Source organism: Psammomys obesus, unplaced genomic scaffold, assembly GCF_907164565.1.
Source record: "Psammomys obesus unplaced genomic scaffold, mPsaObe1.curated_primary_1811, whole genome shotgun sequence".
Taxonomy (NCBI): Eukaryota; Metazoa; Chordata; class Mammalia; order Rodentia; family Muridae; genus Psammomys; species Psammomys obesus.
In genome coordinates this window covers 5,505,968-5,530,427 of record NW_026586589.1, presented here as the reverse complement: position 1 = coordinate 5,530,427, position 24,460 = coordinate 5,505,968, and the positions used below count along the sequence as shown (strand labels likewise).

The 24,460-nt window shown below is 51.4% G+C and overlaps 2 protein-coding genes across 3 annotated transcripts in view; both read left to right on the top strand.

Moving 5' to 3' along the window:
• The first annotated feature begins 367 nt into the window (after positions 1-367).
• On the top strand, positions 368-5,038 carry Adig (adipogenin). 2 transcript variants are annotated; one of them, XM_055602423.1, is made up of 3 exons: positions 368-570; positions 3,398-3,527; positions 4,979-5,038. In XM_055602423.1, the coding sequence occupies exons 1-2, from the start codon at positions 444-446 to the stop codon at positions 3,511-3,513; spliced, it is 243 nt and encodes an 80-aa protein (XP_055458398.1). In that variant the 5' UTR covers positions 368-443; the 3' UTR covers positions 3,514-3,527; positions 4,979-5,038. The 2 variants fall into 2 exon arrangements, 1 of the variants encoding a protein (XP_055458398.1); XR_008719555.1 differs by having other exon boundaries at positions 501-515.
• Positions 5,039-12,489: 7,451 nt separating this feature from the next.
• Arhgap40 (Rho GTPase activating protein 40) overlaps positions 12,490-24,460 on the top strand; it is a 32,748-nt gene continuing 20,777 nt past the window's right edge. Inside the window, exon 1 of the mRNA XM_055602402.1 lies at positions 12,490-12,623. Coding sequence (XP_055458377.1) covers positions 12,490-12,623 — 134 coding nt within the window. The remainder of the gene's footprint in view (positions 12,624-24,460) is intronic.

The following is a 24,460-nucleotide window of genomic DNA, read 5'->3' as shown; positions in this document are numbered from 1 at the left end:
GGGAGAAAGGACCCAGGGACCTAGCTGGTTCCTGGCCACCCTGTAACCACGAGTATGCAAGCACTTTACATGCTGTTTGTCCTGTCTGTTTATCTGACTTTAGGATTACTCAGTTCGCTTTCATAAGAAGGTCAGAGGCTCACAAAGACTCACAGTTCCCTTTCATAAGAAGGCCAGCAGCCCAGTGGCTGCTGGGCCAGTCCAGCCCTGGCCATCTTTCTCAGGAGCCTGGGCCTCTCCAAGCCACAGTGTCTCCCAGCCAGTCCCCCTCAGTTTCCTTCCCTGCAGGCTCTCTGCCCGAGATGCTGTGACTTCTTGTTACATCATACTCACATAAGTCACAATTGGGCTGAAAGCAGAGCTGGCTCTAAGGTTCCTGCCTGCTGCTAGGTCCTCAGGGGCAGTCAGCAATCCAGGTGGCCCTGCCTGGCCACCGGTGCAAAATGAAGTACCCACTGGTGCCACTGGTGAATGACCTCACGCTCTCTTTCCTGGTTTTCTGGCTCTGCCTGCCCGTGAGTTTGCTGCTGTTCTTGATGATCATCTGGTTACACTTCTTACTTGGTCAAGGTGAGCTGGGTCAGGCTGAACTCTTTATTTTATAGCTGGGCAGGGCCCTAAACAGGATAAACAACTACAGGGGAGAGGCAGGGGAGGGGGATTGCACAGCATTTCAGGTGCAGCCCCTCAGTGCCACTGCTAGTGCCTAGGCTGGACTGCTGAATTGGAAAAGGTGCCCCCGTCTGTGCAAAAGGCACTGAGCAGAGCCTGCGCTGGCTCTCAGCTTCACTGAGACGCTTGCACAGCAGGACATAGCAGCCTTTCCTGTATTGGGGGCTGCTCACATACTATTCTGGTTTTTTGTTTATTTGTTTTTTGGCCAGACCAAACTCGGAGAAGAGCTGGCCTTCTCTGGGACACAGGCTCACTTTGTACACTTGCATGCAATGGTACAAAACTACACTAGGCAAGTGTAGCTAAAGCAATGGCTCTCAATCTGTGGGTCACAACCCCTCCAAAGGGTTGAACCCTAAGCTTTTACATGGGTCACATATGACATATTTATATTATGATTCATAACAGTAGTGAAATTACAGCTATGGTGTAAGTAATTTTATGGTGGGGTCACAGCATTAGGAAGGTTGAGAACCACTAAGCTAAAGGCCCAGACATAACTGGCCATGAAAGAGGCCAGGAGGCTGGTGGGGTGGGATATGTCCAGAGATTCCCTGTCCCCATGAATATCCCCTTTAACCCAGAGGCTTTTCTTTCTCTGCTTCTTGGTGCTGTGACCTTAGGCCGACTGGGCAAGAATGTGCCCAGCTTACTGCCAGCTCTGGTCACAAGTTGCTGAGGCAATATGAGCAGCGCCCTGCACAACCTGTCCCATGATCTGTCTTGTGCGGGTTGCTAGTGGTCTCATTACTGTGATTTGCTGGTGAGAGCCCCGGAGGGCCTCAGGGTTCTGAAAACAAAAACAAAACAAAAAAAAAACATGTTTTAAGCTTATTCACCACACTTTCAGGGTTGGTTGGGGCCCAGTCAGGCATTAGGCCTGGTAGTTAGGGGAGTCAAATGGATCTCTGACTGGGGGTGTAGGTTGGTAGAATATGCCTGCAGAGTAGGAAGCCATGGGTTTGGTCTCCAGCACTGCATGGTAGTGCTGTCATGGTAGCACGTGGTAGCATTCAGGAGGCAAAGACGAGAGGATCAGGTCATCTACAGCTGTGTAGCAACTTTGAAAGGGATCTGGGGTTCATGACATCCTCTCTCAAAACGCCTGTTTCTCTAGAGTCTGGTATCAGTCTTATTCCTTGATAGTTTATAGTAAAGTTGACCTCGTTTGAATACTTAGAAGTTATACTAAATGTGTGATGCATACCATCTGTTAGGCTAGGTTGCCTAGCGACCTCTGACGTCATCACCCGTCACCACCCGGTGCCTAACACCACCTCCCTCCAATCCTGAGAATAACCCTGTGAAAGAATCCTTATTGGCCAGTTGGGGAAACTAAGGCTTGGAAAGGAGAAGCAACCTGCCCAAGGTCACGGCCTATGAAGAGTTATCAGTGCAAACTTCAAATGCTACATGTATGGGCTGCCCAACCCTCAGTTTCCTCACCACAAGTGAAGGTAATCATATCCCCCACTCCTCCTCCCCACCACACATACAAATCTTTCAGGCTGAAGAGATGCCTGAAAGGCATCTTACTAGGTCTAGAGCTCTTGGTGCAGGAAACCAAGTACCTGTGCACGTGACACATAGTAGGTGCTTGCAGGCTCAGTGTGTGCTGACTGAGTCAGTGGCGGTTTTGTCACTGTGGCAGGGAGTATAGGAGTGGCTTTGGGTGGCTTCCCTGGAAAGGACAGCTTACCTCCACCTGTGAAACAAGCCCTTTGATCTTCAGGAAAGTCGGCCACTCGGAGGTGGCAGCACCCTGGCATGACTTCTTCTAACTCTTTGTTTCCCTGTGCGTTCTGCTCTTGTGCTGGCACAAGGTGGTTTGGTGGGCTGCAGCTGGACTACAAGCCCAGGCCTGTAGTTTTCTGTCATCATGCAAGCTGAGAGATAAAGATAAGACTTCGTTATCAGCTTCGGGTGTGCCACTGAGTGGCTGGAGCAGGTCTCCTGGGAAGTGGGTGTGGCGGTTGAGTCATCCATCCCTCTCTGGACACACATGTGTGTGCTTTCAGGAATTCTTGCGTTCACACACGTGTTCACCACAAAGCAGGAGAGATCACAGATACTTGGTCAGGACTGGCCAAGGAGGTGAATGGTGGAAAGGTCAGTGACTCGGTGTCTCTCCAGTGTCTCTCCTGGACGATGCCCAGTACAGCAGGTGCATTAGTTATCAGTCTCATGAGTACGACAAAACAAAACAAAACAAAAAAACCTGACAAGCCACTTGGGGAAGGAAGGTTTCATTGTGGCTCGTGGGAAGGGTGTGGCAGAGCTTGGGGTGCGCTCACACCACCTCCTTAGGAAGCCGAGAAAAAGTAAGAGGAGCAGAGCAGTAAAACCTCCAGGTGGTCCCCAGCTCCCCACACCCTCTAGAGGCTCCACCCCCTGCCATTTCTACAGCCTTCCAAAGCAGCACCACTAGCTGGGGGCCCGAGAGCTCCCATGATCCTGTGCAGGTTATTTCCCATTCGGACTGCAGCAGTGGGGCATCCAAGCACCTGGGTCCTTCTGTTTGCAGTAGGAGGATCTGGCCTCTCTCTCTGAGACAGTCTTCCTCCTGTCTGAAGGCCATGACATCTTAGGGATGGCCCCCCCACACCAGCCTCTGGCCTCATAAAGGACCACAGGGACCCCAGGACTAGCAGGTAACTGCTTTGGAGTGGGGGAGCGCTACAGGCTGAGCCCACCCCAGGAGCTTTGTCTCGGGTCTCCGCAGATTCAGAGGAAAATGATTCAGATTTATGCTTCAACTGGGAGCCCTGGAGCAAAAGACCAGCAGAGTCAGGCTGTGAGGGGACAGTCCATGACCAGGAGGACAGGATCCACTGTTGAGCCTGCCATACCAGGTAAGGCCTTTGTCAGGGAGGCTGCAAGAGGGCCCTGGGCCTGCACGAGGCCCCAGCAGCTGGTCGTTGGAGAAGATGTGCTGTGTGGACACCCTGTGCCCTGGTCTTGGTGAAGATGTCATTCTTTTTGCCTTTAGGGACTTGATCTGACTGGGGCAGTGAGAGTATGAAGAAAGAGCGGATACACAGAGACGTAGACAAGCTAGGACTGGGTGATCTGGGTTCTTGGAGCATGTTTATTTACAGTTGAATAAGGAGGCACAGGGCCTACAGTATACAGCTGGAGAGGAGGCAGGGTCTACAGTAAGTTTTACAAACACTTTCTCACCCTCATGTACAGGTGGGAACTTGGGGTTCAGGGTGGCTAAAGAGTTCACCCAGAGGAACACAGCCTTGGCACCCATTCCCATTGAACTAAATGCCATCTCCAGGCAGTGGCATCCAAAAACACACCGTCAGTCTAATCTTCCTTTGAGCTCTGTCATCTGTCCACCTCAGCTCTCCATGTCCTGGATGGGTGGGGTTCTCCTTTCCCACCCACAAAGCAAAGCCCAGTAGCCTCAACCCTTCCTCTTCCTCCCTCTCTCCCTCCCCACCATGGATCAGCTGCTCTGGCCACCACCTCAGGCCTCAGCCTGCAGGCTCCTTCACACCCAGCCATGGCAGCAGGCCCTGATGAGTCTGTCTCCTTCAGGGTGCCCACATCACTTCTCTCTGCCCTCACTGCAGCCTTACTGGGAAGCGTGGTCAGGTGCCATGCTCTCTGCAAGGAAGAGGGGGGACTGAGAAGCAGAGCCCCTCACTGAGCTCTCTCCTGGCCTCGGGGTCCTTGTTTAACCCTTCTGGGTGAAACAGCCTTGCCAAGTGAGGCCCTTTCCCTGGCAAAACTCACACATAAGCAAGTGCTTGAGTTTGTGCACAGGGCCGGGCTTCATGGCTGTCGAAATCACACGCGGCCCCACTGTCTGCTTGGTTTGACTCTTGGCTTTGGCTGTCTTTAACTTTTCTTTTGTTATCTTATTTATTTATTTATTTATTTATTTATTTATTTATTTATTTACTTTTACTAATTAATTTATTTATTTACTATTTACTTTTATTTATTTTATTTACCTTTTTGAGACAGGGTTTCTATGTGTAGCCTTGGCTGCCCTGGACTGGCCTTGTAGACCAGGCTGGCCTTGAACTCACAGAGATCTGCCTACCTCTGCCTCCCTGAGTGCTGGGATTACAGGTGTGCACCACTGCCCCTGGCTCCGTCTTTAACTTTATTGGTGTCTTAGTAGTGCCAGGATTTGAACCCAGAGGCTCAAGCCTACTAGGCAAGCACTGTACCATGGTGTCACATCCCAATTGAGGGGACCCTGTCCCCTGCCAACCTACCACTTCTCTGCCGATTTTATCCTTTATTCCCAGCCCAACAACCACTTACTCCTGGCTTGTTTATCTAGGTGTCATCTGGCCCGAGTGGATGACAGGAAGAGAACACTGGTGCCCGAAGAGCCTTCCTGGAACCTCCAATAGTCATACCTGCCAAGCCTCTTGTCAAACCATCCATTCTCCATCATCACAGATGACCTGGAACCCTTCAGGGAGGAGCCAGGCCCAAGCAGCTTATAGGGGGTGCTGGCTAGCTCAATTCACAGGAGCTGCTTTGTACCTATTAAAGAACTGGGGGAACCACTGTGTGTGCCCTGACGCAGCTTCTGATGCCCGTTCATTCACAGTGACTCTCTGGACTGGCCCACCCTCAGGCCTTGGCATGGCAAAGACGAGCACTCTGAGCTCTGGGTGTCACACAGCAAGCTGGATCCTCCATTAGACTGCAGTGTGAATGACTACAGTGTCTGCTGCGGCCCCCTTTCCGCAGGGGCACGTATGAGTGTTAACTGCATGAGCCACGCTCTCCTACAACCGTCAGTCTAGGTTATCTCCGTTACCCCTGAGTTCCAGAGAGGGAAACTGGGATGTAGCCGTTGAGTAACGTCACCAAGTCATGTTGGAGGGACAAGGGAGTCAAACCCAGCTTGAGTGACCCCTGAGCCAGATGCTGACCCACAGTGTTCTTCCTGCCTGGGTGGGGAGCTGGGGACAGGTGTAGCCCAGGCTGTCCTGGAATCTGTAGTCCAGGCAGGCCTCAAATTCACAGAGACCCGCCTGCCTCTGCCTGCAGATTAAAGGCATCGATTAGAGGCATGCGCCACTGTGCCTGGCTATAATTTAAAGTCCTGGGTCTTGAATTCTCAAAGTCTTCTGCAGCCCTTCTGGTTACTCCAAGGCAATAGGAAGATGGGCTAAGGGAGGGGAGGCCTTCCTAGGTACCAGCTGATATCACTTTGTCCCTCCCCCAACATCCCACTGGACATGTCCCTTGGAGAGGACAGAGCCTGACTTGCTAATTTCTGGCCATTTGCTACTGCTCCTTTGGTCCTGTCACTCACAGCTCCCATCAAAACACCCGAGATGTCCTCAAAACTACCTGTGGCTCCCGGTGGTCCTGGCAGGAGTTATCAGGCGCTCTTCATGCAGTGCAGCTGCCCTTCAGGGTGTGATCCCAGCTGATGTCCCGGGGTGGGGCTTCCTTCCGACCGGTGGGATGCAATGATCACACCTGTGCCTCACCCACAAACATGCCCCTCTGCGGTGTTCCAGGAGGTGCAAGACATGCTGTAGTGTGTGTGGTAGAGCCATGCAGTGCAGCTTGCCGAAGTTGCCACGTCTCCCCATGGAGGGTGACACAAAGGGGGCCGGAGAAGGCCATGTTTCTGTAGCCTTTACATATCCCCCACTACACAGGCACATACATGGACTCACAAACACATCCTCATGTTCTCACATGCCTACACATGCGCGTGCTCACACACAAGGTTCCTTTGGAACTTCAGTCTGTCTGATGGGCCTGGGCTTCCTTTGGGAGTGGTCCTACTCGGCACGGCTGGAGCTGACCCCTGGCCTTGCCTGGGTCTTCTACACAAACCCTGAGTGGTGTCTCATCCTGGAGGTGACCCCAAGCTCGGTTACTAAGCGGTGGGACTCCTGGCCAATGCCTTAACCTCTCTGAGACAGAGCATCTTCATCTAAATGAAAACGTTGCCTGTCCTGTTAGTGTGAAGAACTCGGAAAACCCCACAGCAGGCCCTTCAGCTGCCCCTGACACACGAGGCACAGTGGCCCTCGTTTCTAGGGGCCTGACTATTTTTCTCAAATGGAAATTGATAGAGCCCTTGCAGTGCTGTATCCCCAGCTGCCGCTCAGCACTCTGGTACTGCCCAGCTTGCCTGCAGCCCTGGCAATGCAGCCTAGCCCCAGATCACTGCCCCGACCTGTCTGGACGTCTGTGGGATGGACCCTGGGGGAAAGCAGGAGCTGCCAGGCCCTTCTGCACCTGCAAAGGTGGGCGAGAGGACTCCCTGGACTGGTGGGGTGCTTGCCCAGATTCTTCTGTCAGTCTCTAGGTCTCTTACACTGTTCCATGCTCCTCGTCACACCTGCAGTCAGGTCCTAGTTTTCCACTCTGAACTCTGGGTATCAGCCAGGACTCCCGCTCCCAGCCCTTCCCCTCCAGTCTCCTCATACCATTGCTTCAAGCCTCATATCCTCATCTTCGGACTCAGCACAGTGCCCTCGAGGGAGCCATAGCACAGGGGCCAGGGGCACGCCCAGGGGCCTTGAGCAGCAGCAGGCAGTATCTCTGAGTCGAGGAAGCTGCCAGTTGTGTGGTGAGGGCGTGGCAGGCTGAGCCCACTGAAGGTGAAAGGACCAGGCCTGACCTCCTCCCCCCTAAAGTCATCAGTCCCAGGAACTAGACCATAGGTCACCAATTCCAGGAATAAGAAAACCAGAAAATTGCCTACCCAAGGAAGAGCCTGGAGGTAACTATGAGAATGGGAAGGTATCTTACCTCAGGGTGGGACATCTGTGCTGGACAGCCCACCGACCTAACATTCCTGAGGTCTATAGATAGCTCACTCAATGTTAGCCTCGATTAGCTAGCCAATCACTCTGTAACAAGCTTGCCCTTGCTGAATGTCATCCACTTGTGTAACTGCTAAGCTGGGAATTCCGGGTTCTTGCTCAAACCCCAAATAAAAACCCTGCCATGCAGCTGCTTTGGGCTCTCCTCTCTGATCCACTGTGTTGGTGATGATGGAGAGACCGGCTCCTGGTGGTCTTTGGGGACCTTAAGATCTGGGCATAACAAAGGCTGTATGTCAGAGTCTCTCCGGGGCTCCCCAACATCTGGTGGCTGCCTCTTGGTTCCTTGGCTCGAGGCAACATCCTCAAAACTGTCTTCACAGTCTCCCTGGATGTGTGCATGCTGTCTCCCCCAGAGTTACTCCATCTGCAAGGATCCTGCTTATGCTGAACGGGAGCCGGCTCTGATGACTCGTCTTTGTTTGAGTTCCTCTGTCAACACACCGTGTCCACATATGGCCACATTCTAAGCTCCTGGGGGTTAGGACTTCAATATCTGCACAGAGGGACATGCGGGGTTCTGAGTGCAGAGCTTGGCTGGCGCTTTACAAGTGGCCTGTAAATCTTCATTAAAAAACAAAACAAAACAGAACAGACCCCTAGAAACGAGTTGAAGTGCTTGCTGAGGGCTTCTCTGAGTACTTACACTAACTCTCAAGACAGGCAACGTTTTAATTTAAAGGATGCTCTGACTCAGAGAGGTTAAGGCATTTGCCAGAAGTCCCACAGCCTTGGTCACCCCCAGGATGAGGCACCACTGGACTGCATTGGGTGGAACAGCTCTGTCCTGGGGTGATGTGGGGGGGGGCACAGAGGTGTGGAGCAGATTCTGAGCCCACCATGTGTTCCCTGGGACCTCGATGTGAGGGACACAGAAGGAGTTCAGCAGGAAGAGGGCTGTTCAGGTCTCAGGCAGCTCTGGGAGGTGTTGGCAGGCTGCCAGGTGCAGGAGCCCATGGGTCTGAGTCACCACTGCGACCTAGCCGGCGCGACCGATACTCCAGCCACAGGGCCATGGGGCTCAGGAATGTTGCCAGGGGTGCAGAGGTGGAACATTCCCACCTCCAGGCTTCATTCTGAAGACGCCGACTCTCCAGGAAGCTGGGAGGCGGCACTTCCTGCCAGACTCAAAGCTTCTCGCACAGGATTCAGGCTGATTACTCACTCTTGCTTTCTCCTGGTAGCTGGGTTTATAGTTCTGGGTTAGTCATTTACTCGGGCCCTAGATTACTCACTTGGAGTTCATTTCTGCGTCCATTCCCCATTCCCCAGTGGCTCGCTGATTTATCCTTACACTCAGCTGGCTCCCATTCCCACACACAGCCTTTCCTCCCCTCACCCATACAATCTGTCCAGCAGCCAGGAATCTGCTCACTTAAAGGTCCTCCTGATTATCCCTCTCTCACTCAGCCATTTTCTTTTTTAAGATTGTGTGTGTGTGTGTGTGTGTGCACGTGCATACATATGAGCATCATGCATGGGTAGGCGTACAAGTTGGACAGAAGAGGGCATTAGATTACAAGTGGTTGTGGGCCAACCAGTGTGGATGTTGGGAACTCCAGGCATCAGAGTAGAAATTCTCTTAACCAATGTGCTATTTCTCCAGCCCCTTATTCTGCCATTTTTCACTCCACCCCTCATTCTTCCACCATCCATCTACCTATCCATCAGTGCATTCCACCCATCCATTCGTCTGTCCACATGTCTATCCATCCACCCACATCCTCTCTACCCACCTATGCATCCATTTATTATTATTTTTATTTATATTTTGATTTTTCTCTGTGTGGCCTTGACTGTCCTGGACTCACTTTATAGACCAGGCTGGCTTCGAACTCACCGAGATCTGCCTGCCTTTGCCTCCCTGAGTGCTGGGATTACAGGCGTGTGCCACCACGCCCAGCTTCACAGCCATCCTTTATTAAGCACCTGCCATAGTCCTTACACAAAGCTCCATGAACCCTCACCATGTACCAGCTTCACACCTGTCCTCCGCGCTGATTCACGTTACGCAGTGGGAGGAGCCTCGGCAGCAGTCGGACCCCACCTCCTCTCCCTTCCTATGATGTGACTCTTTTTCCTCCCCCTGTGGAAGGAGTGCTGGGAAAGTGGGCGGTTGTGCACCTGTATGCTCTGACTGAGCCAGAGATGGCTGCCTGCAAAATAGGGCTGCTGTGGTTCTTTTCTCGGTGGGGCCTTCCATCTTACCACGTAGGACCATGCAGAGTTCTAGGACGGGAGCTCCTATGGAAACATATTTTAAGTTTCTTCGATTCTGTGAGGAGGTGGTGTTCTGGTCGGGGAGGAGGAGCCCACGATCCGCGGCGGATGCAGGGTTGGCACACAGCAGTTACACATCCGCAGCCCCCGCAGGAATTCCTTCCATCCCGTGCCCGCATGCCCCTTGGCCTTCATTCTCATGGTGGTTGAGAAGCTTCCTCTAGCAGGAAGCCAGCCAAGCCAGGAAGTTAGTCCCCAGCTCCTCCTCCTCAGCTGCAGATATCCAGCCCGAACACAATTTCCCAGGAGGCCTCTGGCACCTCCCACTCCGCCCCTCCCCGTGCTGCCTCCTCGGCATCCTCCATTCCACTGCCCATTGCCTACCCTCGGTGCCACCTGTCTGCTTGTTTTCTGTATTTTGGCCAACGTAACCAACCCCATTGCACAGAGGAGGAAGTCACAGTTCCCAAAAGCTCATGGGGAGGGACTAAGCCAAGGTGAAGCGCTGGGCAACGCCTATCACTGGCTTTATTCATTCCTTTTGGTTTGATTTTGATGTTGGGGTGGCCGTGGGGGGTGAGAGTGGCCATACCAATAGCATGTTTCATGTCTGGTGCGTGTGTGTTTGGATAGTTATTTTTCTAATTTTTTTTTTTTTATAGAAAAATTATGTGAGTGTGTGTGTGTGTGTGTGTCGGGGAGATCATCTCTGGGACAAACCTAGGACAAGGGAGACTCCAGGACTCTATGAGGGTGACCCCAGCTAAAACTCCTAGCAACGGGGGAAATGGAACCTGAAATGGCCACCTCCTGTGACCAGACAAGACTTCCAGTGGAGGAATGGGAACACCAACGCACCCACAAAACCTTCGACACAGAATTTGTCCTGCTCTAAGAGGTGCAGGGATAAATATGGAGCAGAAATTGAGGGAATGGCCAGCTAGTGATTGACCCAACTTGAGACCCACCACATCAGAGAATGTTGGTTCTCCTCCTTCCCGGAGGCTGCCTCCTAGCAGCCCACAAAGTCAGGAGGGCAGGAAACTAGAATTGTGCCTGGAACAGGGATCACACGCGCCAGGAACAGCTGTTGGCTAATTCAACTTTAATTCCACAGGGGGGAAAAAAAAGTTATATACCCCTTGGGGAGTGGGTGGAAGGCTCCAAGAATAGGTGTACATAATTGTACGTAATTGATTGGCACTAGGCACTTCAAGGATGCTTGATTTGCATCAAACATCACACTCCTATCATATGAATGGAAACACAGGACCTAATTAACATATAGGTTTGAGGAGGGGAGAGCTAGCAGGTTGCTGTGTCAGAGGCCTATCAAATGTGGTTAGGAGAGTCTGTGTCTAAAGACACTCTCCAGATGAGGGCAGGAGACCCCACCAAGGGGAGGTAGTTCTGCCTTTAACACTGAGCCTCACAACGGCTATCTGGACCAGGCTAGAACTGCAACCTAAAGCAGCAGGGAGGGTACCTCCAACAGGAGAAAGCCAACCCCTGACACCAGTAATAGTATTCTGCTGTACTTGCAGACAGGAGCCTAACATAACTGTCCTCTGAGAGGCTTCACTGATGGAAAGAGATACACAGACCCACAGCCAAACTTGAGGTGGAGCTCAGGGAATCTTGTGGGAAAAGGGAAGGAAGGATTGAAGGAGCCCATAGGGTCTCACGGAGACTGAACCACCATCCAGAGAGCACGCATGGCACAGACCTAAGCCCCTACACATACATAACAGATGTGCAGCTTGGTCTTCACATGGGTGTCCTAACAACTGGAGCAGGGGCTGTCTCTGACTCTTTTGCCTACCTTTAGATCCCTTTCCCCTAACTGGGCTGCTTTGCCTGGCCTCAATGGGTGAAGATGTATCTAGACCTACTGCCATGATATCCATGGGAGGCCTCCCCTCTCTGAGGAGAAAATGAGGAGACAGTAGGGGGAGGGGAGGTAGGGGGAGGGACTGGGAGGACAGGAAAAACAGGAAGCTGCAATAGAGATGTGAAATTAATTAATGGGAAGAAAGAGAGAGAGAAGGAAGGAAGCAGGCTGAGCAAGCCACGAAGAGCAAGCCAGTCTGTATCAACTCCTGCCTCCAGGTCCCTGCCCTGTTTGCATTCCTGACTTCCTTCAGTGATGAACAGTGATATGGAAGTGATAGCCAAATAAACTATTTTCTCATCCTTCTCCCAATTTATGTGTGTAGAGATTTTGCCTGCATGTATGTCTGTGTACCGTATGCATATAAAGCTCACAAAGCCAAAAGAAGGTATTTGAATCTCCTAGAACCGCAGTTAGAGATGACTGGGAGCTGCCATGTAGGTGCTGAGACTTGAACCCAGGTCCTCTGGAAAATCAGGCAGTGCTCTCTAATCAGGCAGTTAGAGATGGCAGTGCTGAGCCATCTCTCCAGCCCAGGCTTATTGCTTCTTTGAAGCAGAGCCTCAGTCTACAGCCCAGGTTGACCTTAAATGCATGATGCTCTTTGAATACCTTCTAACTTACTTCTGAGATTACAAGCACCTGTAAGTAGCATGCTTAATCCATGTCTGTTTCTTTTGGTGTCATTTCTGTTTTGGCAAGGGGCCAAGTATGTGCTCACACATACCTGCCTGTAGGCAGTCCTGGCTGAGTCAGCCCCACCCCAATATGGGGGTGTCTTGGAAGGGTGTGCCACAGGCCCCACCACCTTCCTCCAGCTCTCACAGTGATTCACTCAGTCTCAAAGGCAGCATCAGCAGCATTGTGGGCCTGTCCATGACAGAGCCTTCCCTTCTCGTTGCTGCCCAGATGGAGGGGCTGGCCCCGCTGCCCCTGGCCTCACCCTGTCCCCGGATCCCACGAGCCCGCATCGCCAGGCAGCCAGGCCAATGGGCCCACCTGGGCTGCAGGTACCAGTGGTCAAGGGTGGTGGAGGGAGGATTGGATCTGCTGTGTGCTGGGTAGAGGTGTCACTTCAAGTCTTCACAGAAGTCCCATGAGCCAAGAGCATCTTTAGGTTGTTCCTGCTTCTTAACAATTCTAAGTGATACTGGGGACCAGCTTGGGCAAAACCCATCCCTAGATGGATAATTGCAGATGTGAAAGGGATGCTGCCAGCTCCTGCCCCACTCATTTGCAGCCCAAATGCCTGAAGCTAGGATGTGGTCCTTCCCCAGAGAGAGACACAGGGAGTGGGGCTGGTACTCTCAGATGCAGCAGCTCAGGGCTCTGGCAGGATGTAGTACTCACACAGACCTTTGTGGCACGTGGCACATTCCCTGAGTGGGAGAAGTATGGGGGCTCTGTCCCATCAGACGGAAGGGGGCTCAACAGGTGAAACCTGTTTGTCTCTCCACTTTGCCACAGTCTGTGGGATCCGGGTTGGCTTCCTGTGGCTGTTATTTGGAGATGTGAAACAACAGTCATTATCTTTGAGTTCAGCCTGTTGAGAATCCCCAAACCAAGGACTCTTTCTCCACCATTAGGCTCTCGGGGGAACTGGTTTCCTTAGATGCTAAGAGCCCACACATTGCTTGGCTCATAGCCTTCACCCATTTGCAATGCCACCATTGAGCACCTTCTATTCTCTGGCTGCGACCTTTCTTTCCATCACCCCTGCCTCTCCTGCCTGCCTCTGTCACTAATATAGTTACACCAGTGATGACCTTGAGCCCACTCGGATGATCCAGGCTCTCCCTCATCTTGAGGGCCTGAACAATCACTATCATATCTGTAAAGTTCTTTTTCTCCCCCCCTTGGACCATAGTCACAAATTCTGAGGGTTCAGATGCAAACCTCTTTGAGGGGTCATCATTTATTCTATGTATCCGTCACTCTATCTGTTATTACTCTATCACCACCCATCCATCCATTATCTATCACTTCATCTATCTATCCGGTCCACCCATCTGTCTATCCCTCTATCTGCCTACCTATAATTATCTATCTATCTATCTATCTATCTATCTATCTATCTATCTATCTATCATGTCTCTATCAACCTACCTAACAACCTATCTACCGAGGGGACTCTTCTTACCTCCCCCTAATCTCCCGAGGCTGTTAATACCAGATCCAATCGTGAGAACCTCAGGCCCATTGAATGTGCTCAGTGATGAATGAACAAATGGATGGTACTTTCAGAGCGTGAAATTTCATAGCATCCCCTTTGTTTACTCACAATGCAAAGGGAACAAAACCGGCATGCTTGCTTCCAGAACGGTGGCTTTTCAGACCTCAGGGGTATGTAAGCATTGTTCTAGGTTTTATTTGTTATTATTTCAGAGAAATCGTCTGACTATTGTAGCCCAAGCTTGCCTCAAAGGCTCAGTCCTTCTGCCTCAGCCTCCCCAGTGCTGAGGTCACCAAGCCCAACATTATTATATATTTTTAAGTGTTTTTTAAAAAAGAAAACTAGTAAAGGGGCTGAGGAGATGGCTGGGTAGGTGAGAAGTTTGCTGTGCAAACACGTTCAGATCTCGAGCACGAGAGTAAAATCTAGCAGTGCAGTGTGGAGTAGGCATCTCTCACTCCAGGGCCAGGCGGGGCTGTGTGAGGCCAGGTGGGGCTTAGGGCTCGTCAGCCAGCCTAGCTGAAGGTGGGAGCTGCAGATTCAGCGAGAGATCCAGTCTCAGGGTGTAAGGTGGAGAACAGTGGAGGCAGACACCTTGAGCAGGTGCACACCCATGCACGCTCACTCTCTCTCACTCTCTCTCTCTCTCGCACACACACACAAATAAAATAATTACTGAAAACATGTCCTCAAATGTGCAATACACTGAATATTTTTGTCCCTCAAAATGATATTAAGAATATGATCAACAGGTACTTTACACTGAACTTCGAACAGCATATTCTATCTATCTATCTATCTATCTATCTATCTATCTATCTATCTATCTATCTATCTATCTATTTATCTATCTATCTCTGAGTCCACTGTCACTTCCCCGGGATGGTGTGGCTATGCCCGATCCAGGCTAGGCATTATGTACCATCCAAAGAGTCACTCTGTCAAGTGTCCGACCACCGAGACTGTTCATCTCATCAGCCACTCACTGAGCCATTTACTTATTCAGCAAATTCCAGCGAGGCCGCAACCTTCAGGTGCCATGCTCCTTTGGCATGGCTCTAATTCACCCGTGTGTCTAAGTGTGGCAGTCTGGGGCTGGCCGCTCAGAGCTGTTGGGGAAAATATCCGCTCAGTGAACGAAATGCTCACTGCTTGTTTGTGAAGTTCCAGGTGGGCAGGGACTCGGAAGGACAAATGGATAGCTTGGGAGGAAGACAGGAGGGTCTGAATTGGGGTGTGGCAAAAGTCAGTGGTCCATGCAGTAGGTGGACGGGGCCAAGGCACAGGATTTTCAACACTGCATCATCACCACGTTGTCTTTGGGAGGAGCCTCAAGCCCCATCCGAGCAAGGCAGCTTTGGCAGGAGCCCCTTCCTTGAACTTGAAAAGATGTGTGAAACTTTTATTTCACTGTCAGGGGCACTTTTTTTTTTTTTAATGCCATGTGCTGTTTGCCATAGCACATGTGGCTCGAGAGGACAGCTGTGCAAAGTTGGTTCCGTCTTTTCAGCTTAGAAATATATTTTCTGTTAGCTACAAGCCAAGTTCTGTTTCCCATGTGCTAATTAGCAAATATTTATATTATTTGTTTATGTGTGTGTGTGCACACGTGTGTGTGTGTGTGTGTGTATGTGCACACGCGCATGTGTGTACATGCCACAGCATGCATGTGTGTGTGAGGGTTGTTCAAGGACAATTTGGTGATGGTGGTGGTTCTCTCCTCCCACCCCGTGAGATGTAGAGATGGACGGAACCCAGGCTGTCAGGTTTGGTGGCGAGTGTCTTTACCAGCTGAGCTGTCTCCCTGGCCACAGCCACGTGGTGGCTTTGTTCCTGACATTCACTCATCACGGTTGGCGATCAGCAGTGGGGCCAAGAGTCTGCTGACTCTTGCTAGATTCTGTGGGAGGACCATCAGCACTTTGGAACCAGGGACACCCAAGCTGTTTCTGGAGGATAGCACAAGCCAGTGCATCTGAAGGACAGGCAGCCAGTGCCCCGAGAGCCTCCGTGATTTCACCATGGGAAGTGGGGGGCATAGGCTCTAGATCTGTGGCTGTGGCTTCATTTCCCAAGAGCAGGATGGACTTCAGCCATCCTACCCATCACTTCGTCGGTTCATCCAGCTCTCCGTGGACAAGTCACATGTTGAATAAGTTTGACCTCTTCGGAGATCAGTGTTTATGGACTTGCACTGACTGAGGTGAGAAAGCTGTGTTTACCAAGAAAAAAAAAATTACAAGCAAAATTCCTCCCACCTCCAACCTACAAGGACCTACCAAGAACAGTCTAATGGGCATCCTATAGGATGCTATGCTTTGTAAGTATAATCAGCATATATGTAAAATGTATCTGTGATGGTCTACAGAGTGAGTTCCAGGGTAACCATGACTACATAGTGAGGCCAGGCTGAGCTTGAACTGACAGAGATCTGTCAGCCTCTGCCTCTAGAAGACCCATTTTGATCCTGGAGCCACTGTAAGTTTCCCCCCATCAATAACAGCTGGGTAACTTGGCTGATGACACCCAAGTAGCTCATGAGCCAAATCGGCCTCAACATCCTCAACTCATGCTTCAGTCACGTGCAGCTCAAGTCTCTGTCACTGAGGTCAGTGTCAATGGATCTTTAGATATGTCTGTGGATGCAAGACCTGAATGAATCACACACACACACTATGAAAATGACAAGGTCAACCTGCATCTCAGAGCCTTCAGCACACGCCAGCTGTGGGCCTCCGAGGGACATTACTCAAGCTCTCTGAGCCTGATTTTCTTCGGCTCTAAATGTCTGGGACCAGCAGTGCCAACATAGGCTCAGTGGAGTCCACGCTGGGCACGGTGCCTGAGGTACAGGACACATGAACAACACACTGCAGCTATCAGTGGTCAAAGGGAGCATGCTTGGAGGCTTGTTCCCATGGGAACAACAGGTCCAGGCCCCCTGGCTTCCTGCAGTGGTAGATAGTTTGACTCAGAGTTCTGAATCCACATCCTCATTATGAAATCCCTCCTCTTCTCCTACCCCATCATTTTGGTGCTCAAGTCGGTGCCATTCTGAGAGCGGTTGTCTTCCAAACAAACATCCTTGGGGATCTCCATTGTGGCTCACAGAGCTGGCCAGAAACCCCAAGGCTGTGGCCTGGTCCCTGGGGTGCTGGCGTCCTGCTGCTCATCATTGCCCTGGAATCTTCATCTTGCTTGCAGTGCTCTTCTGCCAGGCATCCCTAACTACCAATTCCTCAGCAGATGCCATGGAGGGTGAGAATGCCTTTGTCTCCACTCACGCTCAGGCCGGGTATGAGGATTCGCTTGGCTGTTCGTCATTCCGATGGGTGAAACCCTTCACCAGTTTTAATGTGCACTTTCCTGATCATTGTGCGTTCTGTGTCCCTTTGCAGCGAGCCCTTCATTTCTAAAGTGAGCAGAATATGTCAACTCTCCTAGCCTACTGATATTCTGTTCTTGATTTCTGGAAACGCTATAATTAGATAATAGGCTGCCATTTGTTTTTTAATTACATTTATTTATTTAGTGTGTGCGTGCACGCGTGTGTACGTGTGTGCGTGTGTGTGGTGTGTGTGTGTGTGGGTATGTCTGCCCGTGCATCTGGGTGTGGCGCTAAGAGTTTGGCCCGAGGTATCATCCTGTATTGCTTTCCACCTTATTTTTTGACTCGGGGTTAAATTAGATTAAGCTCACTGGACCGGCACACCAGGGAGCCTCTGGGGTCCTCCAATCTCCAGCCTTCCGCCAGCACCAGGATTATAGACACACATTTTCGCACCTGGATTTTTTGATAGGTGCTGGGGATCCAAACTCCAGTTCTTAAGTTGCCCTTTATCCTTTACTGAGCCATCTCCCAGCCCTGCCGGTCCGGCTCTTCAGCTCTTGAATAGCCAAGTAAAATGTGAAAGATGAGACGCCTACAATGAAGGCCTTGGTGGCAGGGTAAGCTAGTCCCAGGTAAGCTGCTGGTGCTTTCCCACGGAGATATTGGTTTCTGCCTGCTTTGTAGAGCAGGTGTTGGAGAAGCAAGGATGGGCCCTGTAAGACCAGAGAACCACTAAAAATAATGGCTAAACATTGGTCATCTGCAAGCATGCCACCATCAGGAGAGAAAAACCTGCAAACCATGAATATATCTTTCTTTCTCTTTCTTTCTTTTTTTCTTTCTTTCTTTCTTCCTTTCTTTCCTTCCTTCCTTCCTTCCTTCCTTCCTTCCTTCCTTCCTTCCTTCCTTCCTTCCTTTCTTTCTTTCTTTCTTTCTTCCTTCCTTTCAGTGTGTATGTGATGTTTTGTGTGTTTCCTGTGTGCACTTCTCTGTCTAGGAGTAATTGTACATGTGTGCTCATGTGTGAAGGCCAAAGGTTAATGTCAGGTGTCTTAGTCTTTTGGGCTCTACCAGGAGCTAACCGTTTGGTTAGTCTGTCTGGTCAGGGAGCCCTGGAATCTGTCTTTCTGTGTCTCCTGACCCAGTGCTTGTGTTGCTCTCCACCTTATTTTTGGGGGGTCAAATTAGATCAAGCTCACTGTTTTAGCTGGACTATGTGCACACCAGGCCTGGCTTTTACCTGGATTCTGGGGCTCCAAATTCAAATCCTCATGCCTGCACTGCAAGCCCTTTGCCCATGGAACCATCTCCAACCCCAGTCAGAGATTTTAAAAAGCCCTCCCTAATCTCCTCCCCCAAAAGTCTGCTAAGATACATTGCAGTCCAGCAGCCACGCCCCCAGGCCCCATGGGTGGGTTGGGCCATCAAGGCTTCACATCAGGACACAGTGAAGACTGTGGTGGGCTTTGGGGTATGGGGCCCGCTTAATGATGCATCTTCTTTTACCCGGTATATCCAGAATATTTTAGCATGTCGTCAGTATGCAATATTAATGGGCAGACAATTTACTCTTCAAACGTGGTGTCTTCCGAATCTGGCACCTAGTTTTCATTTATAGCAACATCCATTGTGACGCCGCCTTCTCATCCGGAAAGTCTCCATGAGCACTGAGAGCACACAGAGTTACAGGTGGGCTGTGGGTTCCTGCTCCCGAAGTGTCCTGAACATGCCTTGGCACCAAGGGAGCTCCCTTTCTCCTTGTGACAAGACATCCAACAAGAGCAATGTATGAAAAGAAGGCTTCCCAGTTTGAGGGAACAGAAGACAGGCAGAGAGAAGCGATGAATGCTGGGTAGGTGTGTGCATGCCCAGGGCCTTGTACACGCTAGGCAAGCATTCTTCTGAGCTACATCTTCGGCCCAGCAAGCACCATTACAATTCAGACAGTGAGTCCACCGGCTGAGTCACAGTTTGTTTTTGTTGTCTTGCCTTAAAAGGAAAGCTACTGCCCTAGAGGGTTTTGAGGATCCCAGCAGGTGATGTATGTGTTTCTCACCCACCTCTCACTCCCCCTGCCCTCTCTTTCTCCACATACGCCTGGCCTCACAAACGGCGATGGAGCCATTCCCCATGCGCAGGTTGTGCACTGTGCAATGAGGTTCAGAGTGCTTACTGTGCATTTCGAAATAAGGATGTACCTTCAAAGGTGTGCCATTTACACCATGGTGCTAGGCTGCGTGAGGCTCGGGGAATCCACGTCTGGGTGCGTGCTCGTGGAAGGGCTCGCACCCAAGGTTCACCGCCACATCCATGTGCACATGGTGGTGTCCTGAGATCACCATTGGGAATGTGCATCGCTGTGGGGAGTGTGTTAAAACTTGAGTCACTCATTAGGGTTGGAAATGGGAAGACATGAAGTGTAGGCCCTGCTGGTGGCGTGTGTGGCATCTGGGAATGCGCGTGAGTGAGGGAACGTGGGCTCCTGCCCCTCTTGCCCGAGTTGTTTGGTTGCTCAGCAGTAGACTGTGTTAGTCGACGATCGCTGCATAACCAACGGCCCTGAACTCGGCATCAGCCATTCATTAAATCAACAACCACTTGTTCTTGTTCAAGTGTCTGGGTTTGGCTGAGGCTAGCGAATCTAACCTAGGCTCTCCAGGGCCTGCCCCAAAGCCAGAGGGTTGTGGCACATCATCCAGCCATTCCTCCACGGTCATCTCTGCTCATCGCCACTTGCCCTTCTTTCTCTTCATCCCCCGCCTTTCCCTTCCTCTGATTCCCTGCTCTACAGAGCAAACCCTGGTGCTGGCCCAGCAGCGACAGAGTGTCACACTCCCAGCATGCCCCAGTGAGACCTGTCTCAATCCATCACACCCCAATTTATCATTGCATAACAGTAATTAGGAGACAAGAGGAGGCTCCCAAACAGACCAGCAGCCCCGTGGCTGGTGTGACAGGGACAGGGATTTCAGCTGATAGGGCCAAGATGGGCATGCGCAGGCGGGTGGTATTCCCTCTCCACCCAGTGGTGTATCCAGCCAATGAAAGAGGAAGCCACGCCTAGCAGGAAAGGTGCACGGGGGACTTGGCAACATAGGGTCTACAGGGTCAGAATGCCTGGGCTGCCCTCGCTCGGTAGGGAACCTTGGACAGACTATCTTCTTGCTCTGCACCTCTGCTTTCTCACCTGCAAGATGAGATAAGAACATCGGGAAGTAGTGAGGACTGAATGAATTGACCCCAGGTGAATGGGGAGTGTCCCCCCACCCACAGTGACATGACGTTGCTCCCTAGGCAACGTTTGACACATTCTGGTCGTCACAACAGACGGATTATTTTGGTGTCCAGTCGGACGAAGGCCAGAGACACTGCTCAACATCCTTCATGCCCAGGGTCGGCCCTCACTACAAAGAAGTGGCCCTCTAGTGCCAGGTGGGGGTGCCAGGCTGTGGGGTTCAGAGCAGAGTCTTGCATGGGCTAATGCCAGTGTCAGTTCTCTGGGCGCCCGTCTTAGGGTCTGCTGCCACCATAGCCACATCCCTTACACTTGTAAAAAGAGTCTTTTCCTTATGGCAATGTCCTCTAACATTTACGGCGAGGATAATGGCGCCGCCACTGTGACCGTGTTAGGGTAGCATAAAGGCTCCGATTCCTGGCATGCCAGGCTGAGCCACCTGTCCTGATCCAGCCTTAGTGGCTGCTGGCTAGGAGCCCAGACACACCCCCACCTGGTCCTACACAAGCAGGTTGTGCCACATTCTTGGTCCCTGGGTCATGGTGACCTTGACCTCTGAGAAGTTTCTCCCTTCCGTTCAAGGGCTCTTAGCCTTTTGCAAGTTCCTGCCACTCTGCTCTGCCCTGCTCCCTGACAGAAGCCTTTGACCCTGTCAGCTACTAAGATTGCATGGCAAAGACCTCTCTCCACCCTGCATTTTAGAGCTACAGAAACCGAGCTGGGAAGCAAGAGGCCCACCCAACACCACAGGGGGAGTAGGTGAGGTTGGACAGCCACCAACGGCTTCTAGGGACCCCTGCCCAGTGGAGAAAAAGAAAAAGGTGTCATAGGGAATTCCGAATGGAGCAGCTTTGCTGTGGGGCAGCCGAGTCACTCAGGTTCCTCCCCCTGCCCCCATCAACACCCAGGACCCCTAAATCATCTAGTGAAGCTACTAAGATCCAGAGAGAGAGAGAGCTCAGTCAATGAAGCAGTTGCCATGTAAGGAGACCCTGAGTCGCACTTGAACCTGCTCCTGGAATGTGGGACACTGTGGAGAAAGACCTCAGTGACCAACCAACCAAGCTGAGTCAATGAGCTTCAGGCTCAGCGGATGACTGTGTTTCAAACAATAAGGTGGGAGTTGGGCGTCGGGGTGCACACCTCCAGTCCCGGAACTCGGGAGGCAGAGGCAGGCAGACCTCCAAGTTCAGGTACACAGAGAAACCCTGCCTCAGAAAACCAGTAATAACAACAAATAATGATAAGGTGGAGATGGACTGAGGCAGTACCCCATGTCCCAATCTACACATGAACACACACACATACACTTACACACAGCACATATAGGTACACATACCACATAGTATGAGCCTGAAATCTGCTATTAGGTTCTGGCTCTGTCCCTTGCTGACTGGGTAAGTCTGAGTGGATCCCCTCATCTCTCTGGAACTAGTTCCTTGTCCGTAAATTGGGGAAAACTGTGTCCCCTATACGGGGCTAATATATCAACTTGAAATTTGGCATGTGTGGGTGCTCAGTAATGTTTAAAATGAGAATGGAAGGATGGAGGTGGCCATACCTTGAACGCCTGTGCACAACAGAGAATGAAAAGACACTGGTGTCAAATCAAGGCTTGTGTGGGGCTCTGAGCAAATTCCATGATTGTGTTAGGCTTGCCTCTTCTTGCTAAAAGGGCACTCACAGCCTCACAGCATGATGTGATCTCGGGGACGGCAGGTGTGTGATGTCTTCCCGTGCTTGCGCTTGCCCTCTCTGACCTCCCCAGAAAACTCGCCGTGGGGTGACTGTTGCCCTCTCAATGTTTAGCTGGCAAAAGATGGCTCGGAGGCTGGTCCTTGTTTGAGTTTAGTTTTGCTCCAGTTTTCAAAGTGTCAGGAAAACACACAGATGTGGATAATTCCCAAATGCTTCTAGAGGCAGCTAAGAGCAGAGCTTTGTGCCAGCAGGGGGGTGCAAAGAGACTCCCGGGAGACCCTGGCTCTGGCCATCTGGAAAAGCATAGACACCACAGCCATTTTTACTATTGACTGGGAATTGATCTTCAGTGAAGATGTTTCTGCTGGGAGAACATGGCCAGCCCGAACCTCATCCTCCACACCCTGACACACTCACACTTTGCCACACTAGAATACCTGTGTTTGGGGTGGAGTGGGGGTGGTGGTGGAGCCGTTGACAGCTCCAGATGGAGCACAGTGGTGACAGGGGGAGGCGCAGGGTTCTGGGCTGAGGAACAGGCGGGACCAGCCATGTGTAGAGTGTGTGGAGGTCTTTATGAACAAACGATTGAAATTCCAAGAAGCGTTGTTTCATTGGTGCTCAGCCTGAACAGGGCCCTTGGGAAACTGGATGTAGTAGTTCACGTCTGTAACCCCAACGCTCCAGAAGTTCAGGGTCATTCTCTGCTATGCTACACAGTGAGCTTGAAGCCAACCTGAGCTACTTGAGATGCCGTATAAGAAAAAGAAAGCCCAAGTGTGGTGTCAGCAGAACATGAAGCCAGGAACAGAAGCGTCTGCACACACTCCTTCCTGGCTGGCTGTTTGGTCATGCATACATGGAGCTGCTCTTGGGTCCTGAATCTCTCCGCCATAGTTTGGGAAGATTCTAATGGGGGGGGAGGGGAAGCTCAATGTGGGGGGGGAAGCGACTCAGGGATCCCACAAGAAAGGAGGCCAAGCTGTAACAGGAGCAGAGTCAACACAAGGGTAACTCGGCAAGAAGTGTCATTATCTCACCCCTCTTGGATGGAGCAATTCTGCTTCCAGAAATCTCTCCTGTGGTTACCAAGGCGCATGCGCTGCAGCAATTATCACATGACAGATACAAACAGCAGCCAACACAGGAAATAGCTGAACCCCTCCCAGATGGGGATCTGTGGAATGAGCCACACTGGGTGGTGACTCTTCCTTGGGAGCCTCCAGCCCGCTAGCAGCACTCGCTTTGAATGCCCCACCCATGGCTGCAGAGACCCTTGTGGCTGGTAGGAAAGCTGAGCCCTAGGGTTCAGCTGAGGGGTGAAACTGGGTCACACTGTGTGAGGAACAGGGCATCTGGCCCCGGCTGGAAAAACCCGAGGAGATATTCCCCGCCCCTCTGTGTCAGTATCTGCAGGGGTAATATAGGGGTAGTATGGAGTAGGACCAGGGACAAAATTCCCTGCTTTCTGCAGGAATGCTCGTGATGATGCAAGCTGGCTCATGACGAGAAAGAAGTCCCCAGGTGTTGTCGTCCAAAACGTGTGATCCTCCTGCCTCAGCCTTCCGACGACCAGCATGATAGGTGTGTGTCACTAGCTCAGAAAGATCTTGAGAGGCAACCAGCACCAGCTCTGGGTCCTGTCTGCATTAGCCTGGCAACGGTGCAGGCTTGCTGGAGGCGCAACTCATATTGCATTTATACTGGGCAGGTCCACAGGGTCGAATGTGTTCACAGAGGTGTGCAACCATCATCACAAAAAGATATCCTAGAGTGTTTTACCACTCCAGCAGAAACGCTGTCTTCCTGTGCCGTAGCTAACGGCAGTATGACAGGTATGGCTACGCAGGTCCAGCTGCCACGTAATTTCCACGTAATTTGAGAAAGCGGCCTAGTGGAGTTTCAGAGCAGCTAACGTTGAGACTTCCCTCTCTAGGCTGCCATTTTAGATGGCCTCTGCCACAAGATGGCCAGGGCTCACTCGAGAGGAGTTTGCTGCTCTGTAGCAGCGTGGTCTGCACTTGGAGGAGGAGATGGGCTTTGTAAAGACAGAGAGGAATGGAAGATGAGCTGCAGTACTGCGAGCTCCACAGCTGCAGGGCCAGGAGCTTAGTGGGAAATGGCTAGGCGAGAGGCGGGCTCATCTTACCAGGTTCACGGTTTGTTACCCAGGCTTCTTCACAGGGGCGGTTGCTGGCTTTGCTTTTTGCTGCGTTCCCGCCACAGGGTCATTCTGAATGTGTTTGCTCTTCCCGGGATGTGTCTTAATCTGAAAGTGATATTGGGATCGTTGTCTTTGTGAACACTCATCCAAAATCAGTCCAGTCCATGTTCATTTTCTTACTGCCCCTCCCCTCCGTGTTTGTGTGTGTGTGTGTGTGTGTGTGTGTGTGTGTGTGTGTGTGTGTGT